Below are 17,078 nucleotides of genomic sequence, written 5' to 3' on the forward strand. Positions count from 1 at the left end.
AAAGTTTTGGTTAAGTCTGGGTATGTCTACACTACAAAGTTAGTTCGAACTAACTTTCATAGGCGCTACTCTAGCGCTCCGTTAGTTCAAATTTAATTCAAACTAACGGAGCGCTTAGTTCGAACTAGGAAAACCTCATTTTACGAGGATTAAGCCTAGTTCGAACTAGCTAGTTCGAATTAAGGGGTGTGTAGCCCCTTAATTCGAACTAGTGGGAGGCTAGCCCTCCCCAGGTTTCCCTGGTGGCCACTCTGGCCAACACCAGGGAAACTCTTCTGCCCCCCTCCCGGCCTTGGACCCCTTAAAGGGGCACGGGCTGGCTACGGTGCCCGTGCCAGGTGCAAGCCTGCCAGCACCCAGCCAGCAGACCCTGCACCTGGCACGGATCGAGCCACCCACCCGATGCCCCCCAGGCCTCCCCCTCTTCCCGGGACCCGGCTGGCGGCTCCCGGGAGCTTGCCCGGGACCGCAAGAGGCGGGCACCCGCCTGGTCTAGTGCGGACATCGTGGACCTCGTCCACGATCTCCGCACTAGGCACAGGAAAGTGGCCGTCTAGGGCAGGAGAGCTGCCAGCCTGGCCACCCAGGAGCAGGTGTGCAAGAGAATCAAGGGGGTCCAGTGAGACCCCCGACCCTGAGCCCTGAGCTTACAATGTCTGTCCTGGGTCAGACCAAAGGTCCATCTAGCCCAGTAGCCTGTCTGCCGACAGCGGCCAACCCTAGGGACCCTGGAGGGGATGGACCGAAGACAGTGACCAAGCCATTTGTCTCGTGCCATCCCTCTCCAGCCTTCCACAAACCTTGGGTAGGGACACCACTCCTACCCCCTGGCTAATACCACTCCATGGACCCAGCCTCCATGACTTGATCTCACTTCCCTTTAAACTCTGTTCTAGTTCTAGCCTTCACAGCCTCCTGCAGCAAGGAGTTCCACAGGTTGACTCTTTGCTTTGTGAAGAACAACTTTCTGTTACTAGTTTGAAGCCTGCTACCCATTCCTTTCCTTTGGTGTCCTCTAGTCCTTCTTTATGGGAACTAATGAAGAACTTTTCTGTATGCTCCCTCTCCACCCCACTCATGCTTTTAGAGACCTCTATCCTGTCCCCCCTCCGTCTCCTGTTTTCTAAGCTGAAAAGTCCCAGTCTCTTTAGCCTCTCTTCATATGGGACCTGTTCCCAACCCCTGATCATTTTAGTTGCCCTCCCCTCTCCCAGCCTCTCTCTTCCCCTCTCCTACCTCCTTTTCCCAGTCTCCCCCAGTTTTGTTCAATAAAGACAGATTCCATTTTGGAAGACACGTTATCTTTATTTTGTACATCAAGAAGAGGGGCTAGGGAAGGGTAAGTGGAAGGAGGTGAGGGAGGAATGGGGCACGAGCCCCCGATGCCGAGGACTGGGCTGGCTCTGCGGGCTTCTGGGGGTGGAAGCTCTCCTGCAGCCCCCCAATTGCCCTCTCTCCCCAGATGGCAGCCTGCGGCAAGTGCAGCTGGGCTGATGGCCGAGTGCTGTGATGTGCCCAGTGTGGGTAGTCCGGGCAATCCAAGCCAGGACTGCTTTGCAAGCGGGGCACCCCTGAGAACTGTCTGTCCGGGGTGGGGGTCGGGACCCTTTAAGCACAGCCCTCGGCTAGCCTGAGACAGCATCTCTACGCTCTAAGTCCTCCTCTGATGCCCTGCCGGCACTGCTTCCGGCCATCCTTAAGCCCGGTTCAGGGTCCACTTAATGTGGACATGCTAGTTGGTATTAGCAAAACGCTAATTCGAACTAGTTTTTTAGTCTAGATCCGTTAGTTCGAATTAGCTTAGTTCGAATTAAGTAATTCGAACTAAGTTAGTTCGAATTAACGTTGTAGTGTAGACATACCCTCTGATCTGACATCCCACAGAGAAAAGTTACTTTTGTTCCTTAAGCTAGCTGGGAAGGCAAGTCAGCCTGGCTATAAAAGCAATTCTGGTTATTGTACTGGATCATTTGTGTGTTGTGTGTGAACAGGTAGATCTGTCATTTCTTAAAAGTGGTAACAGAGAATGTTGGAGGGAAGGAAGAGGCTTTTTCACCTTTCCTCCTTTTGAGCTTCTCTTTATGATGCATTCCAGTGACAGCACAGCTTCCTGGAGCAGATCGGTACACAGGAGGAAAAATTATCTTCATTGATACCGAAAATACTTTGTATCTTTTTTACTTAAACAAGTTGCAGGCTTGATAGAAAGGGACATCGGTGCATCTTATAAAATGAGTACAATACCCTCATAATCTTCTGATGGAGTGCATTTTGTTGCAGAAAGCAGAAAAGATGCTCTAAATGGCTCAAAAGTAAAGCACTGTCTATCAAATGTGGGCCATGGCCATCATGAAGAAAAACAAAGTCAGTGCTGTCCACAACAGTTTATTCTTATAATAAATGACTAAAGCAAGATGATTTACATATTGTGGTTTGGACATGGTGTTTTTTATCCCTAGGTAATTTGTTATAATCCAACCCAAATGTAGGGAGGTAGAGAGTGGGGTCAAGATACAGATGTTATTTTATATTTCTATTTGTGTAGTTTAGTATGCTCATCTTTTTAATATCTAGGTGATAGAAACTTTTCATGTCCAGTTTACTGTTTCAACAGTGATTCCGCTGTTACCATCTCACAGCTTTCTGATGGGCTGCATAAAATAAGTTTGCTTTCTGTGTTCCAGTTAGTCTGTATTACAAAAGCAAAACACATCACCAAGTCCATAAGCATTAATTGTTCCTTTTGTAGGCAGTGTCAGCAGAGGCCAAGGCCTTGTCTGGAAGCTGTGTCTTTGAACTTGAATTTGACAGGTTTTCATTAATTTGTGTGATGTATATAAAGAGAATCCTTAACTCTAACATATCGCAGCCGTCCAGATCGTCTTCGTGACATTGCTGATCGCTTCAATGTAGACCATGATGCAGTGCTTGACAACGTGCTTTATGCACGTGCATATACCAGTAAGATTATCATTGAATGGGCACAAACAACATCCTCCCCGCAACCCCACCTAATTCTGCTGTTTTAGCAGTTCTCAGTTTATTGGCTGAGACCTTCTTCTAAGTGTCACTATCACATTTTTCTGGATAGAGGGAGTCACAAGCCTGCTGGTTGCTTCAGTTTTCTATTGTGGTCCTCTGCTGCTGTAGCTGTGCTCAGGATAAAGTGGTGCTACTCAGCCTCATTCTATAAGGTGCCACAGGACTCTTCGTCGCTTTTGCAGATTCAGACTAACACGGCTACCCCTCTGATACTTGTCAGCCTCATTCTGTAAACTATGTAGCAAATTCCAGAAATATTAAGGACTTGTCTCTACAGAGATTTAGATCAGATTAAGTTAATTCAGTTTCAAAATGCATACATACAGCATAATTCATTATAGCACATTAACCTTCCTGTAAACCTCCTTGAAGGAGGCATAAGGGATCTGTCGAAAAAGGTTTTCTTTCTTGACAGATCCCCCTCTAGACTTCTGCTTTTTGCTGACAAAGTGCTGAGTCAGCAAAACACAGTGGCCATTTTTATGCAAATTAGGTGTGGGATATTTAAATCTCTGCCTCATTTGCAATGTCGACCTGCCTAATCTGCATCCCTTTGCCAACAGAGGGATGCAGTCTAGACATACCCACAGATATATTATGCTATACTGCTGTTAGTCTCTGTTCCAGGTATTCCATGGCAACAGTCATTTTTGTCATATGTTTATCCTGCCCCCAACCTCCTCCAGCTGACCCTGCCTGACCTCTCTCAATGCACTTTTTCAAAAAGGGAAAACTGATAGAATTGAGCTTGTTTAGCATAGAAAAGAGAAGACTGAGGGGGGACATGATAGCAGCTTTCAAGTATCTAAAAGTATGTGACAAGGAGGAGAGAGAAATTGTTCTCCTTGGCCTCTGATGATAGGACAAGAAGCAATGGGTTTAAATTGCAGCAAGGGAGGTTTAGGTTGGACATAGGAAAAACTTCCTAACAGTCAGGATGGTTAAACACTGGAATAAATTGCTTAGAGAGGTTGTGGAATCTCCATCACTGGAGATATTTAAGAGCAGGTTGGATAGGCACCTATCAGGGACAATCTGTGCCATGAAGGCAGGGGACTAGACTCAGTGACTTCTCAAGGTCCCTTCCAGTTCTAGGATTCTATGGAAATGGAAGCTGCTCCAGCTGGGCAATAAGCCTTTCTGACCATCAGCCACTGACCATCTGAAGCCCTGACCATCAGCCACTTTGAAGCCCACACTGTGGAGGACAGAAGCAAAAGCCTTTCCTCCTCACAGTCTCATTCACCAGCTCAGCATGGCCTCAGGCAGTATGATGCAATCCTAGCCTACGCTCAAGTTCCCTAACACAGCAGATCAAATAATTAAAACATTCATTTTTGTGAAAATCATCAGTTTATTGAGAGACTGGTTGCAGGGAAAGAAGTTTGGTTAGTATCCTCACTTTACATGAGGTAGATGTGGACATTGCATGCTCATAAAAGTACAAAGACTACAGCTCCCACTCAGGTATCAGTGTCCTATTGCACACAGTCTTACAGAGATAGAGCTTTTCCTTAGGGACAGTATAATTCTTAGTGGCTTTTCACAGTCTTAAATGCAGATAGACTGGCAATAATCAATGCTTCAAATAATCATTGCTGAACTAGGTTTTTCTCTCAACTTTCATGATGTTTGTAGGAGCAAGAAAGCAAAATCAGAAGTTTCTCAGTTTTAGTCCAGACATGAGGGATAGCTACATGGTCGTTTCCCCAAGTATAGTTTGCAACAATGCCCTTCTCGTCATGCAGCACTTCAGAGGGGGACTTCCTTGGTAAATAACTTCACAGTTTATCTGGCAGGTCTGCCCTTTGCCTTTTTACACAAGGCCATGAGGGCAGGGGACTGGACTCGATGACCTCTTGAGGTCCCTTCCAGTTCTAGTGTGCTATGGTTCTCAGCTTCTTAGTCATGCACCTGAATGTAAAGTAATAAAGAATCAGGACAGCCTAAAGAGGATGTAGAGAAGTTTACTATCCTATACCCCCAGATTCCCCACAAACCTCAACACCATTTGGTCCAAGAACAAGAAGATGCAGAACTGAGGCATATGCTCAGCTGTGACTTGAATCTCCCTCATCCTTGTTGTGTTCTGCCATCCATGGCACTGAATAACTTTGGATTTTGATTTTATTATGTTTTAATTAAAGGTTTGGTTTTGGTTGCTATGTAATAGATTGTATAATAATAACAATAATTATTTATTAAGAGTTATCAATGCATTTTACACAGAAAATGCCTAAAAAAATAGGGTTTTACTTAAGTATTGAGTCACAGATCCAAGATGAAATAAGGATTGCCATAGTGGTCAGCTTTCATTATCCATAAACAAGATTGTATTGCCCACAATTCATCCCAGCCATTCCCATCTGCCGTAAGAATAGTAGGCATCCCTGACAGTATTGTCCTTTCAGTTTCCATTTCTGTTGGAGACCTTGTTAGCTGTTAAAACTGCTGAGCAAGTCTCTGCATCTCAGTCTCCCATCTATCATTAAGGCTTTCTCTCTTACTCTCACAAATTATTATGCACATACAACACGAAGCCTATCATCTTTCTGCAGCTTCCAGCTTACTCCACAAACAATACCTGCCAAATGCACGCTCCACTGCTATTCTGAAGCTACCAAAGTAATAAAGTTACCTCCCAAATGAGCTGTGAATGGTTTCATTAACCAGGATACCACAGGATAAACCTGATCTCCCCAGATAACAGGAGCAGTCTCCATATTTCATGTCCATAATGATCCTGGAGACAGACAGTCCTTTATTCATGAAGATAAACAGAGCTGAGTTCCAAAAGATATTCCAAAAGGAATATCCCTTTTTATTTATTTATAAATTCTGAGCCTTGAAGAGTGGCGGGGGAGGGGGGGGGGAGAAACACAAATAGTATGTACATGGGACTAATCAGTTGCCCCGTTATAGTGTGGGAACCCCATAAATAAAGTCATCAATAGTCTCATGAGCATTGGCAAGCTTTATAACTTGGTGCAACAGTACCTTATTCAGAGCATCATATATCTGCATGACAATGGCCCCAATAGTAGGCCTCCCTACATCAAATTGGCTGGTTATAGATAGCAACAGTGGGGGTGGCCAGCTACAAGAAGCAACCTGCTTCTTTGTGAGAATGGAGTGCTGCATGTTGGTTAGCTGCGACTGCAGCTCCAGGACTAGTTCACATATTTTTAAAAAAGGTTGCCTTCTTTCCCACCCTGAAATTCTCTTCTCAATGCAGATCATCCCAAGTCTGTCAAACAATTCTTTCCCACCAATTGATGCTGGTTTTCTGAGCCCAGAAACAATGTTCCATGTTGTAAAGCTGCTCCAGGAACAGCTTCTTGTTGTGTGATGTCATCCTCTTCTTCCTTGTCCTGCTTCCTCAGCTGCCACCAAAGGTCCTACCGTTGCTCCTGGAGAACTGGCTGCTACTGCCACATCATCTATTTTGAGAGTTGAAATACAGCCCAAGCAGCCTCTGTGGGTTCCCACTTGCCATCACAGATCACTGTTGTCTGTGCTGGCCAACAGCAAATTGAAAATTGCACTATCGTTCCCAGAAAAAATGACGAGGAGTCCTATGTCACCTTAGAGAATCCTCATTGTTTTTACAGATACAGACTAACATGGCTACTCCTCTGAGTCATTCCCAGAAAAGAAAGATGGGACATTGAAAATGGAAACATTGGTTTATTTTAAAATTTGAACCTACATGGGTTCCCCCATGAATCCTATAACGTACAGGGAGATACAGCTATTAGTGCAGCTTGCATATTGTGCGTTATATAGCACCTATTAAATCAATCTGATTTAACCCTACTGTGTAGACAAACCCTAAGTGAACTCCATGTTTTATAATATTTGTGCACAAACGTGGTATCTGAATTTGGCAACGTCATGTACATTTTTAAATTGAGTTTTTTATTGAGTTAAATATGAAAATGAATTATGCAATTAGTATAATATTTCTTGTTTTAATGAATTTCAGAGTAAATTCATTTCACATTGTCTCTCCATTTACACTGTTCTGCAGAATGGTGTCCGGAAACATAGTAGAAATTGTCTTGGGGAATGTGAAGGTTTTGGTAATTGAATAGAAAGCAGTTGGAACCTGTAGATGCATGAAAGGCAGTTGTAGATTGCGGGGTAAACACATTAGTTAGAATTGTTACTAAAATTATTAGTAGTGAAATTCTAAACAATTTTGACATTTACACTATCATCTTATATTTAATTTCATACGAATGAAGCAATTCATGTCCCTCAAGTGCACTAATTTACAATTTGAAATTGTATTTTTTAACCATAAACACCAGGAACTTAATGTTTCAAGAATGAAAACAAATATTCTTCTTCGAGGAGTCCCCGTGGGTGCTCCACTGTAGGTGCTGGGCTTGCCCCGGCGCCGCAGGACGGAAGTTTTTGCAGCAGTAGTCCTGCCAGACAGCGCATGTGCGGGGAGCATCTCGCAGCTTTTGCGCCCCTTTCGCGCTGCTCAGTCCAGTCTGAGCCAGTTCCTCTTAACTGCCTCAGGCTGTAGACAGAGCAACGCTCTTCTCCCTGGACCTCTTCGGTTGTGAGGAATTCAGGCTTGTTCATTGTTAAAAATTAGTTTCTACTTACCTTTTCCCCTCTTCGGAGTGTCACCTGTTACTGTTTAAAAAAAAGGGGGGGGGGAGTTTTTCCTCACAAGTTTAAAGTTCCCAGTTGGTGGTTCTTACTATCTTAAAGTTGTTTACCTTCAATATAAGTTGACGTTTCTTCTCCCAGTTCATTCCTTCCCTGTTTAAAAAAAAAAGAGAGAGAGAGATTTTATTCTTACATGGACAGCTAGTCTCTGACTGCAACAATGTCCGGCTCCCCGGGATTCAAAAAATGCAACGTATGCTGAGAGGCCATGCCTGCCTCAGACAGCCACTCCTCCTGTATTCGGTGTTTAGGAGAGGGCCATATCCCACAAAAATGCCCTCATTGCTCCAAGCTCACATCCAGAGCGAGACGTGATAGGGAAATGAGGCTCAGGATGACTCTCTTTGATAAGGCCCTACAGCCTCAGGGATCCGCCTCCACTGCATGTCCCTCCCTGGAGCCACAGAAGCAGAGCCTCCTCTTCTACCACCATGCCTCGCAGAAAGACTAAGCCGTCTCCGACCTGCTCTCTGCCTGCCACTTCGCACGGCAAATTGAGCAGTGGCTCCAAACCTGGCACTTCTGACCTGTCCAAACCACGGCTGGTACCATCTAAAGCGGCGAAATCTGGATCCTCAGTGCCAATAGTGAATCATCCATCAGCACCAAGGCCCACTGCTCCGGCAATGTCTAGGCACATTACATTGGCACTGTCCGCACTGGCAAGTTCAGCTCGACCCACGCTGACGCCACCAGCACCAACCCCAAGACCAGCACCAACTGCGGCACCGATATTGCCAGCACTGCAGACGGCACCGGTCTCCACACCTCCTTCCGATAGACCGGACGATCCGGTACCGATATCGGCACCGACATGGGCACATCCCAGAAAGGCTACCGCAGTGGCAACGGAGCCTGTCTCTGGTGTTTTCTCCAGAATCCTCCTCACCTCCTCTACCCCAGTCGCCGAGGAGGTCACCACCTAGGAGGTTACCCTCCACGGAATGCCTGCCATCGCCTTTCTTAACACCGCCAAGGGAGCACCGGTACCAATCGGGTCAGTACCCTCTTCATCATTGCTTTTCCGTCTCTCCCTCTCCCTTGAGCCGAAGGTCCTACTCGCCTCCATTGTCTCCTCGATCTCCTAGGTATTCCTACAGGAGATCCTACAGCAGGTCTCATCATTACGACCGCTCACCATCCCGCTCCTCATACTATTATAGGGACCCATATGACAGATGGACCTACTGTAAAACCCATTCACAATCTCAGGAGGAACAGCTAGCCAAAAACTCAAAAAGCAATAGCAAAATGTTTTTTAAGTACATTAGAAGCAGGAAGCCTACTAAAAAAACAGTGGGTCCCTTAGATGATTGAGATACAAAAGGAGCAATCAAGGACAATAAAGCCATTGCGGAGAAACTAAATGATTTCTTTGCTTCAGTCTTCACGGCTGACGATGATAAGGAGATTCCCAAATCTGCACCGTCCTTTATTGGTGATGAATCTGAGGAACTGTCCTGGATTGAAGTGTCATTAGAGGAGGTTTTGGAACACATAGAAAAACTTAACATTAACAAATCACCAGGACCGGATGGCATTCATCCAAGGGTTCTAAAAGAATTCAAGTGGGAAATTGCAGAGCTATTATCTGTGGTTTGTAACCTATCCTTTAAATTGGCTTCCGTACCTAATGACTGGACGATAGCTAACATGACACCAATATTTTAAAAGGGCTCTAGAGCCGATCCTGGCAATTATAGACCGGTAAGTCTAACTACAGTACCGGGCAAATTAGTCGAAACAATAATAAAGAATACAATTGTCAGGCATGTAGAAGAACATAATTTGTTGGACAAAAGTCAACATGGTTTCTGTAAAGGGAAATCGTGTCTTACTAATCTATTAGCATTCTTTGAAGGGGTTAACAAACATGCAGGCAAGGGGGATCCAGTAGATATAGTATATTTAGATTTTCAGAAAGCCTTTGACAAGGTCCCTCACCAAAGGCTCTTGTGTAAATTACATTGTCATGGGATAAGAGGGAAGGTCCTTTCATGGATTGAAAACTGGTTAAAAGACAGGAAGACAAAGGGTAGGAATAAATGGTAAATTTTCAGAATGGAGAGGGGTCACTAGTGGTGTCCCCAAGGGTCAATCCTGGGACCAATCCTGTTCAACTTATTCATAAATGATCTGGAGAAAGGGGTAAGCAGTGAGGTGGTAAAGTTTGCGGATGATACTAAACTGTTTAAGATAGTCAAGACAGAAGCAGACTGTGAAGAACTTCAAAAAGATCTCACCAAACTGAGTGATTGGGCAACAAAATGGCAAATGAAATTTAATGTGGATAAGTATAAAGTAATGCATATTAGAAAAAATAACCCCAACTATATGTACAGTATGATGGGGCTAATTTGGCTACGACAAATCTGGAAAAAGATCTTAGAGTCATTGTGAAAACTTCCACACAGTGTGCAGCGGCGGTCAAAAAGGCAACTAGGATGTTAGGAATTATTAAGAAAGGGATAGAAAATAAGACATAGAATATCTTACTGCCCCTGTATAAAACTGTGGTACACCCACATCTTGAATACTGTGTACAGATGTGGTCTCCTCACCTCAAAAAAGGTATTTTTGCCTTGGAAAGGGTTCAGAAAAGGGCAACTAAAATGATTAGGGGTTTGTAACGGGTCCCATATGAAGAGAGGCTAAAGCGACTGGGACTTTTCAGCTTAGAAAAGAGGAGACTGAGGGGGGATATGATAGAGATATATAAAATCATGAGTGGTGTGGAGAAGGTGAATAAAGAAAAGTTATTTATTAGTTCCCATAATAGAAGAACTAGCGGACACCAAATGAATTTAATTGGTAGCAGATTTAAAACTAATAAAAGAAATTTCTTCTTTACACAGCACATAGTCAACCTGTGGAACTCCTTGCCAGAGGAGGCTGTGAAGGCTAGGATTATAACAGAGTTTAAAGAGAAGCTAGATAATTTCATGGAGGTTAGGTCCATAAAAGGCTATTAGCCAAGGGATAGAAACAGTGTCCCTGGCCTCTGTTTGTCAGAGGCTGGAGAAGGATGGCAGGAGACAAATTGCTTGATCATTGTCTTAGGTCCACCCCCTCTGGGGCGCCTGCTGCTGGCCACTGTCAGCAGACAGGCTACTGGGCTAGATGGACCTTTGGTCTGACCCAGTAGGGCCATTCTTATGTTCTTACATTCTTATGTCACAGTGCCTATCACCAATCTAACAGATCACCGATCAGGCCCAGGTCGCACGACTCATCTTTACATTACTGGCTATCGACCCACCTCCATCGGTGCATAGTCCACATTCGCCACCGCCTCCCCCCTCGCACACTAAGGAGAAGCAACGCTTCAAAAAACCCCATCAACCTCAGGAGTCTCCTGCAGATCCTTCATCGTCCTCACCAGACGAGGCGGTGATACCAGGCGATATCTCGCCCCTGGATGATATCAGACAATTCCAGGAGCTTTTTAAAAGGGTTGCTCTCTCTCAGGAGATCCAGCTCACTGAGATTCAGAGTAAACCCCACCATCTCTTCTAAAACCTAGAGACGTCCCAACATCCTAAACTGGCTATTCCCCTCAATGAGGCCATTTTGGAGGTCACCAATGAACTGTGGGCAACCCCAGCATCAGTCCCACCTACAAATAAAAAGGCCAACAAGAAACACTTTGTGCCACCCAAGGAGTCAGAATTCCTGTTTATGCATCCGTTCCCCAACTCCTTGGTGGTTGATGCGGCGCGAAAACAAGCACATGCTCCACAATACAGGAGCCAGGCCTCAGATAAGGACTCAAAGGGTATGTCTACACTACCCCGCTAGTTCGAACTAGCGGGGTAATGTAGGCATACTGCAATTGCAAATGAAGCCCGGGATTTGAATTTCCCGGGCTTCATTTGCATAAGAGGGGTGCCGCCATTTTTTAATCCCCGCTCGTTCGAACCCCGTGCCGCGTGTAGCCTCATTCCACGAGGAGTAACGGTAGTTCGAACTAGGAAGCCTAGTTCGAACTACCTAGTTCGTGCCGCGTGTAGCCGCGCGGCACGGGGTTCGAACGAGTGGGGATTTAAAAATGGCGGCGCCCCGCTTATGCAAATGAAGCCCGGGAAATTCAAATCCTGGGCTTCATTTGCAATTGTGGTATGCCTACATTACCCCGCTAGTTCGAACTAGTGGGGTAGTGTAGACATACCCAAAGAGACTAGATCTCTTGGGAAGGAAAGTGTATACATCCGCAACACTCCTCCTTCAGATAGCCAACTATTTAGCTCACCTATCCAACCACACCTATCCAACCAACAACTATTCGAAATTCACAACCCTTATGTAATCTCTGCCTGAGTCTAAGAGGCCTATCCTGAAGGCGCTGGTGAAGGAAGGATATGCCTCCATTAGAACCAGGTTATAAATAGCAGCGGATGTGGTGGACACCACAGCTAGGGCCACTGCTACGGCAGTAGTCATGAGAAGAGCCTCATTCCTCCAGGCAGCAGCAGTTCCTAGGGATCTGCAATCAAAGTTAGAGGACTTGCCCTTTGAAAAAGAAAATCTGTTTGCAGAGAAAACCAACATCTTGTTGCATTCCAGTAAAGACACTAGGTCCACACTACGGACTCTTGGGATGTATACTCCGCCATATAAATGGCCATGCCATTCCAGAGGTGTTATGACTACTATCACCAGAGGCAACCATGGCAGCAGAACAACAAAAGCCATTAGATAACCCTCGCCAACGTCAGCGGCCTCCGAGACATCGCAACCAAAACAGCCATCCGCAAACCTACCCCAACACCAGGCAGCAGGTTTGACTCCTTGGTCGGGAGCAGTCAACCAGTCCCATCCCTCACCATCCCGCTGTTCCACCATCGCCTATGCCCGTTTGACAACCACTGGGCAGACATCACCAATGACAGATGGGTTCTAGAGATAATAAGAACCGGCTACTCTAGCCCCTTCCTGTGCATCCCACTTACAATCCCCCCAAACCCATCCCTTTTCAAGGACCCCTCTCACGAACATCTGCTCAGATCAGAAATTCAACATCGGCTGCAGATCAGTGCGGTCGAAACAGTACCGTGTGAATTCAGGGGGAAAGGGTTCTATTCCCACTATTTCCTAGTTCAAAAGAAAACAGGTGGTTGGAGGCTGATCTTGGACCTCAGGCGACTAAACAAATTCCCGCAGAAACAACGTTTCAAGATGGTAACCCTCACATCAATTATTCCAGCTTTAGATCAGAACGTCTAGTTTGTTGCTGTCAACCTACAGGACGCTTACTTTCACATCACAATTCACCCTTCACACTGATGATTCCTCAGATTTGTGGTAGGCGACAGTCACTATCAATACAGGGTCCTTCCATTCGGACTCTCAGCAGCTCCCAGAGTGTTCACAAAAGTGCTCTCTGTGGTCGCAGCACATCTCCGGCGCAACGGAGTAAGCATATTCTCCTACCTCGACGACTGCCTCATAAAGTGCTGATCATCTACATAGACCGCCAGGATGTTGACCATCACCAAGCGGACCTTCTACTCTCTAGGACTACTAGTAAACAAAGACAAATCAACATTATCCCCCAAAACCTAGAGTTCATTGGGGCGAGGTTGGATTCAACAGTGGCAAGGGCATTCCTCCTCCTAGCCAGATTCCAAGCCATACAGTCTCTAATAGATACCTGTCGATCCAACCACAGGATTCAGGTTCTTTTGGTTCTCAAGCTTATGGGGCACATGGCCGCAAATACCTTCGTGGTCACGAATGCAAGACTACACTTTTGCGCATTTCAGCATTGGCTGGCCATTGTGCAGAATCACACCACCCCAGATGTACGCAGAATGGTAACAATCCCCCCCAACGTCATCACGTCCCTTCGTTGGTGGACTGTGTGAAGGCATTTGCTATCCGGAGTGCCTTTCCAACAGCAACTACCAAGTCATCAGATTACAACAGATGCTTCCCTCCTGGGCTGGGGCGCACACATGAACGACATGTCGGTGCAGGGCTGCTGGACACCCCAAGAGACGCTGCTCCATATAAATCTGCTGGAGCTCAGGGCCGTATTCAATGCTTGCCAGCATTTTCGCATTCGCATTCACAACTCCATGGTAAAAATCCTGACAGACAATGTGCCCACAATGTTCGACATCGACCGTCAAGGTGGAGCACACTTGTGATCCCTATGTGCAGAGGCTGTCCGACTGTGGAATTGGTGCATCATCAACGGCATCACTCTTGTGGCATCATACTTACCTGGCATAAACAATGCAATAGCAGATTCACTCAGCAGGAACTTTGCGTCAGACCACGAATGGGAGCTTCACCACAAACCGCTCCGCTTCCTCTTTCACAAATGGGGCACGCCACTTATAGACCTATTCGCAACGTACAACAACAGGATTGCTCCAGGGCAGGTCTCGTTCACCACTCCCTGGGCGACGCATTCCTCATCAGTTGGAGTGGCCCCTTGATGTATGCCTTCCCCTCATACCTCTAATTCCAAGTATTGCAAAAGATCAAGGCTGACCAGGCCACAGTAATATTGATAGCTCCTTCATGGGCCAGGCAACACTAGTTTCCTCTACTGTTGCAACTATTCCGTTATCCATACTACCAGCTGCCACTATTTCCAGCACTACTCACCCAGAACCACAGCCGCCTGCTCCACCCACAGCTTTACATGATGCATCTCCCAGCGTGATACCTAGTTGGCTGAGAGCTAGTGAAACCTTATGTTCCGACGACGGTCAGAAACGTCCTTATACATAGCAGACGAAGTAGCACGAGAACCACGTACTTAGCAAAATGGTCAAGATTTACAATCTGGTGCTCAAGCCATCACATTGACCCAATAATCACTCCTATCCATACCATCCTTGATTATATAATGGGCTTCCACCAAGCGGGACTTGCTATACCATCTTTAAAAGTACATCTCACGGCAATAGCGGATTTCTGTCAACTGATAGAAGAGTTTTCCATATTTGCACATCCCCTCACTAAGGGTATGTCTACACTACCCCGCTAGTTCAAACTAGCGGGGGTAATGTAGTCATCCGCAGTTGCAAATGAAGCCCGGGATTTGAATTTCCCGGGCTTCATTTGCATGAAGCCGGCCGGCGCCATTTTTAAATGCCAGTTAGTTCGGACTCCGTGCCGCGCAGCTACACGCGGCACGGACTAGCTAGTTCGGATTAGGCTTCTAACTAACTAGCTGTTCCACGAGGCGTACAGCTAGTTCGGATTAGAAGCCTAATCCGAACTAGCTAGTCCATGCCGCGTGTAGCCGCGCGGCACGGAGTCCGAACTAGCCGGCATTTAAAAATGGCGCCGGCCGGCTTCATGCAAATGAAGCCCGGGAAATTCAAATCCCGGGCTTCATTTGCAACTGCGGATGACTACATTACCCCTGCTAGTTCGAACTAGCGGGGTAGTGTAGACATACCCTAAGAGATTCATCAAGGGCCTAACAAATTTGCACCCACCCTTACACATGCCGCCTCTGCTTTGGGACTTAGACTTGGTACTATGAACCCTTACGGCCTCACCATTTGAACCACTGGTTATGATACCTCTACAGCTCCTGACCCAGAAACTGGGTGCTTGCAATCACCTCGGCACATAGAGTCAGTGAGCTCTTGGTGTTGATGGCTGTACCCCCATACACCATCTTCCAGAGGGACTGTGTCATCCTCAGACACCACCCAGTCTTTATACCTAAGGTCTGTTCAGAGTATCATGTCAACGAACCTACAGTATTGCCTGTGTTCTCCCCTAAGCCGCATGCTTCAGCTAAGGAAGCCACTCTCCATACGTTAGATGTGCGTAGAGCGCTAGCCTTTTACATTGACCATACTAAGCCCTTTAGAAAAACAGACAGACTTCTCCTTTCCCTAATTGAACACTCCAAAGGGGAGCCCATTTCTGCCCAAAGAGTTGCTAACTTAATTGTGTCATGCATATCTCAATGTTACTGTACTCGGGGGATACCTCTCCCCAAACGCCCGAGAGCACACTCCACGGGGGCCATTTCAATTTCCACTGCCTTTCTTAGAGGTGTTCCCCTTGCAGACATCTGTAGGTCAACCACATGGGCCTCCTACTGCACCTTTGTAGAGCATTATGCTGTTCAGCACAGATGTCTGCCGGACAAATCCGTTACAGCCGCAGTTCTTTCATTGGCCAATCGATAAGCTCCAAATCCCACCTGCTTTGTCATATATGGGGAGTGGGACACTGCTGTGCAGACACCTACAGTGGAGCACCCACAGGGACTCCTTGAAGAAGAAAGCGAAGTTGCTCACCTTGGTGCAGTAACTGTCATTCTTTGAGATGGTCTCTGTGGGTGCTCCACTACCCGCCCACCTCCCTGCTTCAGAGTCTGTGTCCGTTTTGTGTTACAGATACTGAGGCGGGTACGTGGAACTGGCTCAGACTGGACTGAGTTGTACGAAAGGGTGCGAAAGCCATGAAACGCTCCCCACACATGCATGGTCTGGCAGGACTGCTGCAAAAATCTCCGTCATGTGGTGCATGTGGTGCAAGCCCAGCACCTACAGTGGAGCACCCACAGGGACCATCTTGAAGAATTACAGTTACTGCACCAAGGTGAGTAACTTCGCTTTCTGATGCACAGTTCCATGTATATGGCAGGTTTTGTGGAAAATTCTGCAACCATGGAATATATGGGCTTAAGTTATGAACACTCTCAAGTTTACTGTCCTTTGCCTCCATCTTAGGAGTTAGGCCACATCTACACTAGGGGACTGTGACGGCATTACTATGCTGGTATCCTATATTATACAAAAACCTGCTTCTGCCAGTATAGTTTACACTGATTCTGTGAATGAAATAATGTAATGCTGGTATAACTGTGTCCACATTAGGATTATTGCCAGCACAGAAATGTTGCCAAAACTCCCACCCTCCTAATTGATATCAGGAATTTCTAGTGTAAAGCTGGCCTTAAAACTATCTCACATGTTGGCTTCTTCTGATCTTAATTTATTTCTCCAACTACTACCCACCAGGTGAACATCAGATGGAGTTGCTTGATTATGTAGCAGCCAAATTCCATGAGGAAGCTGGCATCTTCAAGCTGTTGGTATGAGCCTTTAGGCCAATTTACATTTCTGCTTACCAGACAATGTCCTCGCTTTTCTTCCTTCCTTTTCTTTCCTCGCATTTATTTGTTTTGTGTCATTACCATTCAGATTATCGACTCCATAATGGCACTCTTCCGTGTAGATTTCAGTGGACGTGGGGAGCTGGCTGAGCGGCAACAGAAACTTGCTCAGATGCTATCGAGGCTCCAGAAAATTTCAGAAGGTAAGGGTGACCTTGCAGGAAAAGTGAAAAATGTATTAGAAATATTGTGA

The 17,078-nt window shown here is 46.1% G+C and overlaps 1 protein-coding gene and 1 long non-coding RNA gene across 7 annotated transcripts in view; one reads left to right on the forward strand and one right to left on the reverse strand.

Annotated features, from left to right (window-relative positions):
* DMC1 (DNA meiotic recombinase 1) overlaps window positions 1-17,078 on the forward strand; it is a 44,271-nt gene that overhangs the window by 13,866 nt on the left and 13,327 nt on the right. For all 4 annotated transcript variants that reach the window (XM_075936849.2, XM_025182579.3, XM_006118958.4 and 1 more), the window contains 4 exons: window positions 2,096-2,168; window positions 2,870-2,961; window positions 16,731-16,804; window positions 16,914-17,028. In XM_075936849.2, coding sequence (XP_075792964.1) covers window positions 2,096-2,168; window positions 2,870-2,961; window positions 16,731-16,804; window positions 16,914-17,028 — 354 coding nt within the window. The remainder of the gene's footprint in view (window positions 1-2,095; window positions 2,169-2,869; window positions 2,962-16,730; window positions 16,805-16,913; window positions 17,029-17,078) is intronic.
* Window positions 1,981-17,078, reverse strand: part of LOC102446917 (uncharacterized) — a 42,133-nt gene continuing 27,035 nt past the window's right edge. For 2 of the 3 annotated variants that reach the window (XR_012906047.2, XR_012906049.2), the window contains exons 3-5: window positions 16,841-17,039; window positions 7,779-7,821; window positions 4,965-7,150 (exon numbers count right to left, since the gene is read on the reverse strand). This is a non-coding gene — a long non-coding RNA (uncharacterized LOC102446917). The other variant, XR_012906048.2, reaches the window with a different exon arrangement.

The sequence above is a fragment of the Pelodiscus sinensis genome, chromosome 1 (genome assembly GCF_052426305.1).
Source record: "Pelodiscus sinensis isolate ZL-2025 chromosome 1, ASM5242630v1, whole genome shotgun sequence".
Taxonomy (NCBI): Eukaryota; Metazoa; Chordata; order Testudines; family Trionychidae; genus Pelodiscus; species Pelodiscus sinensis.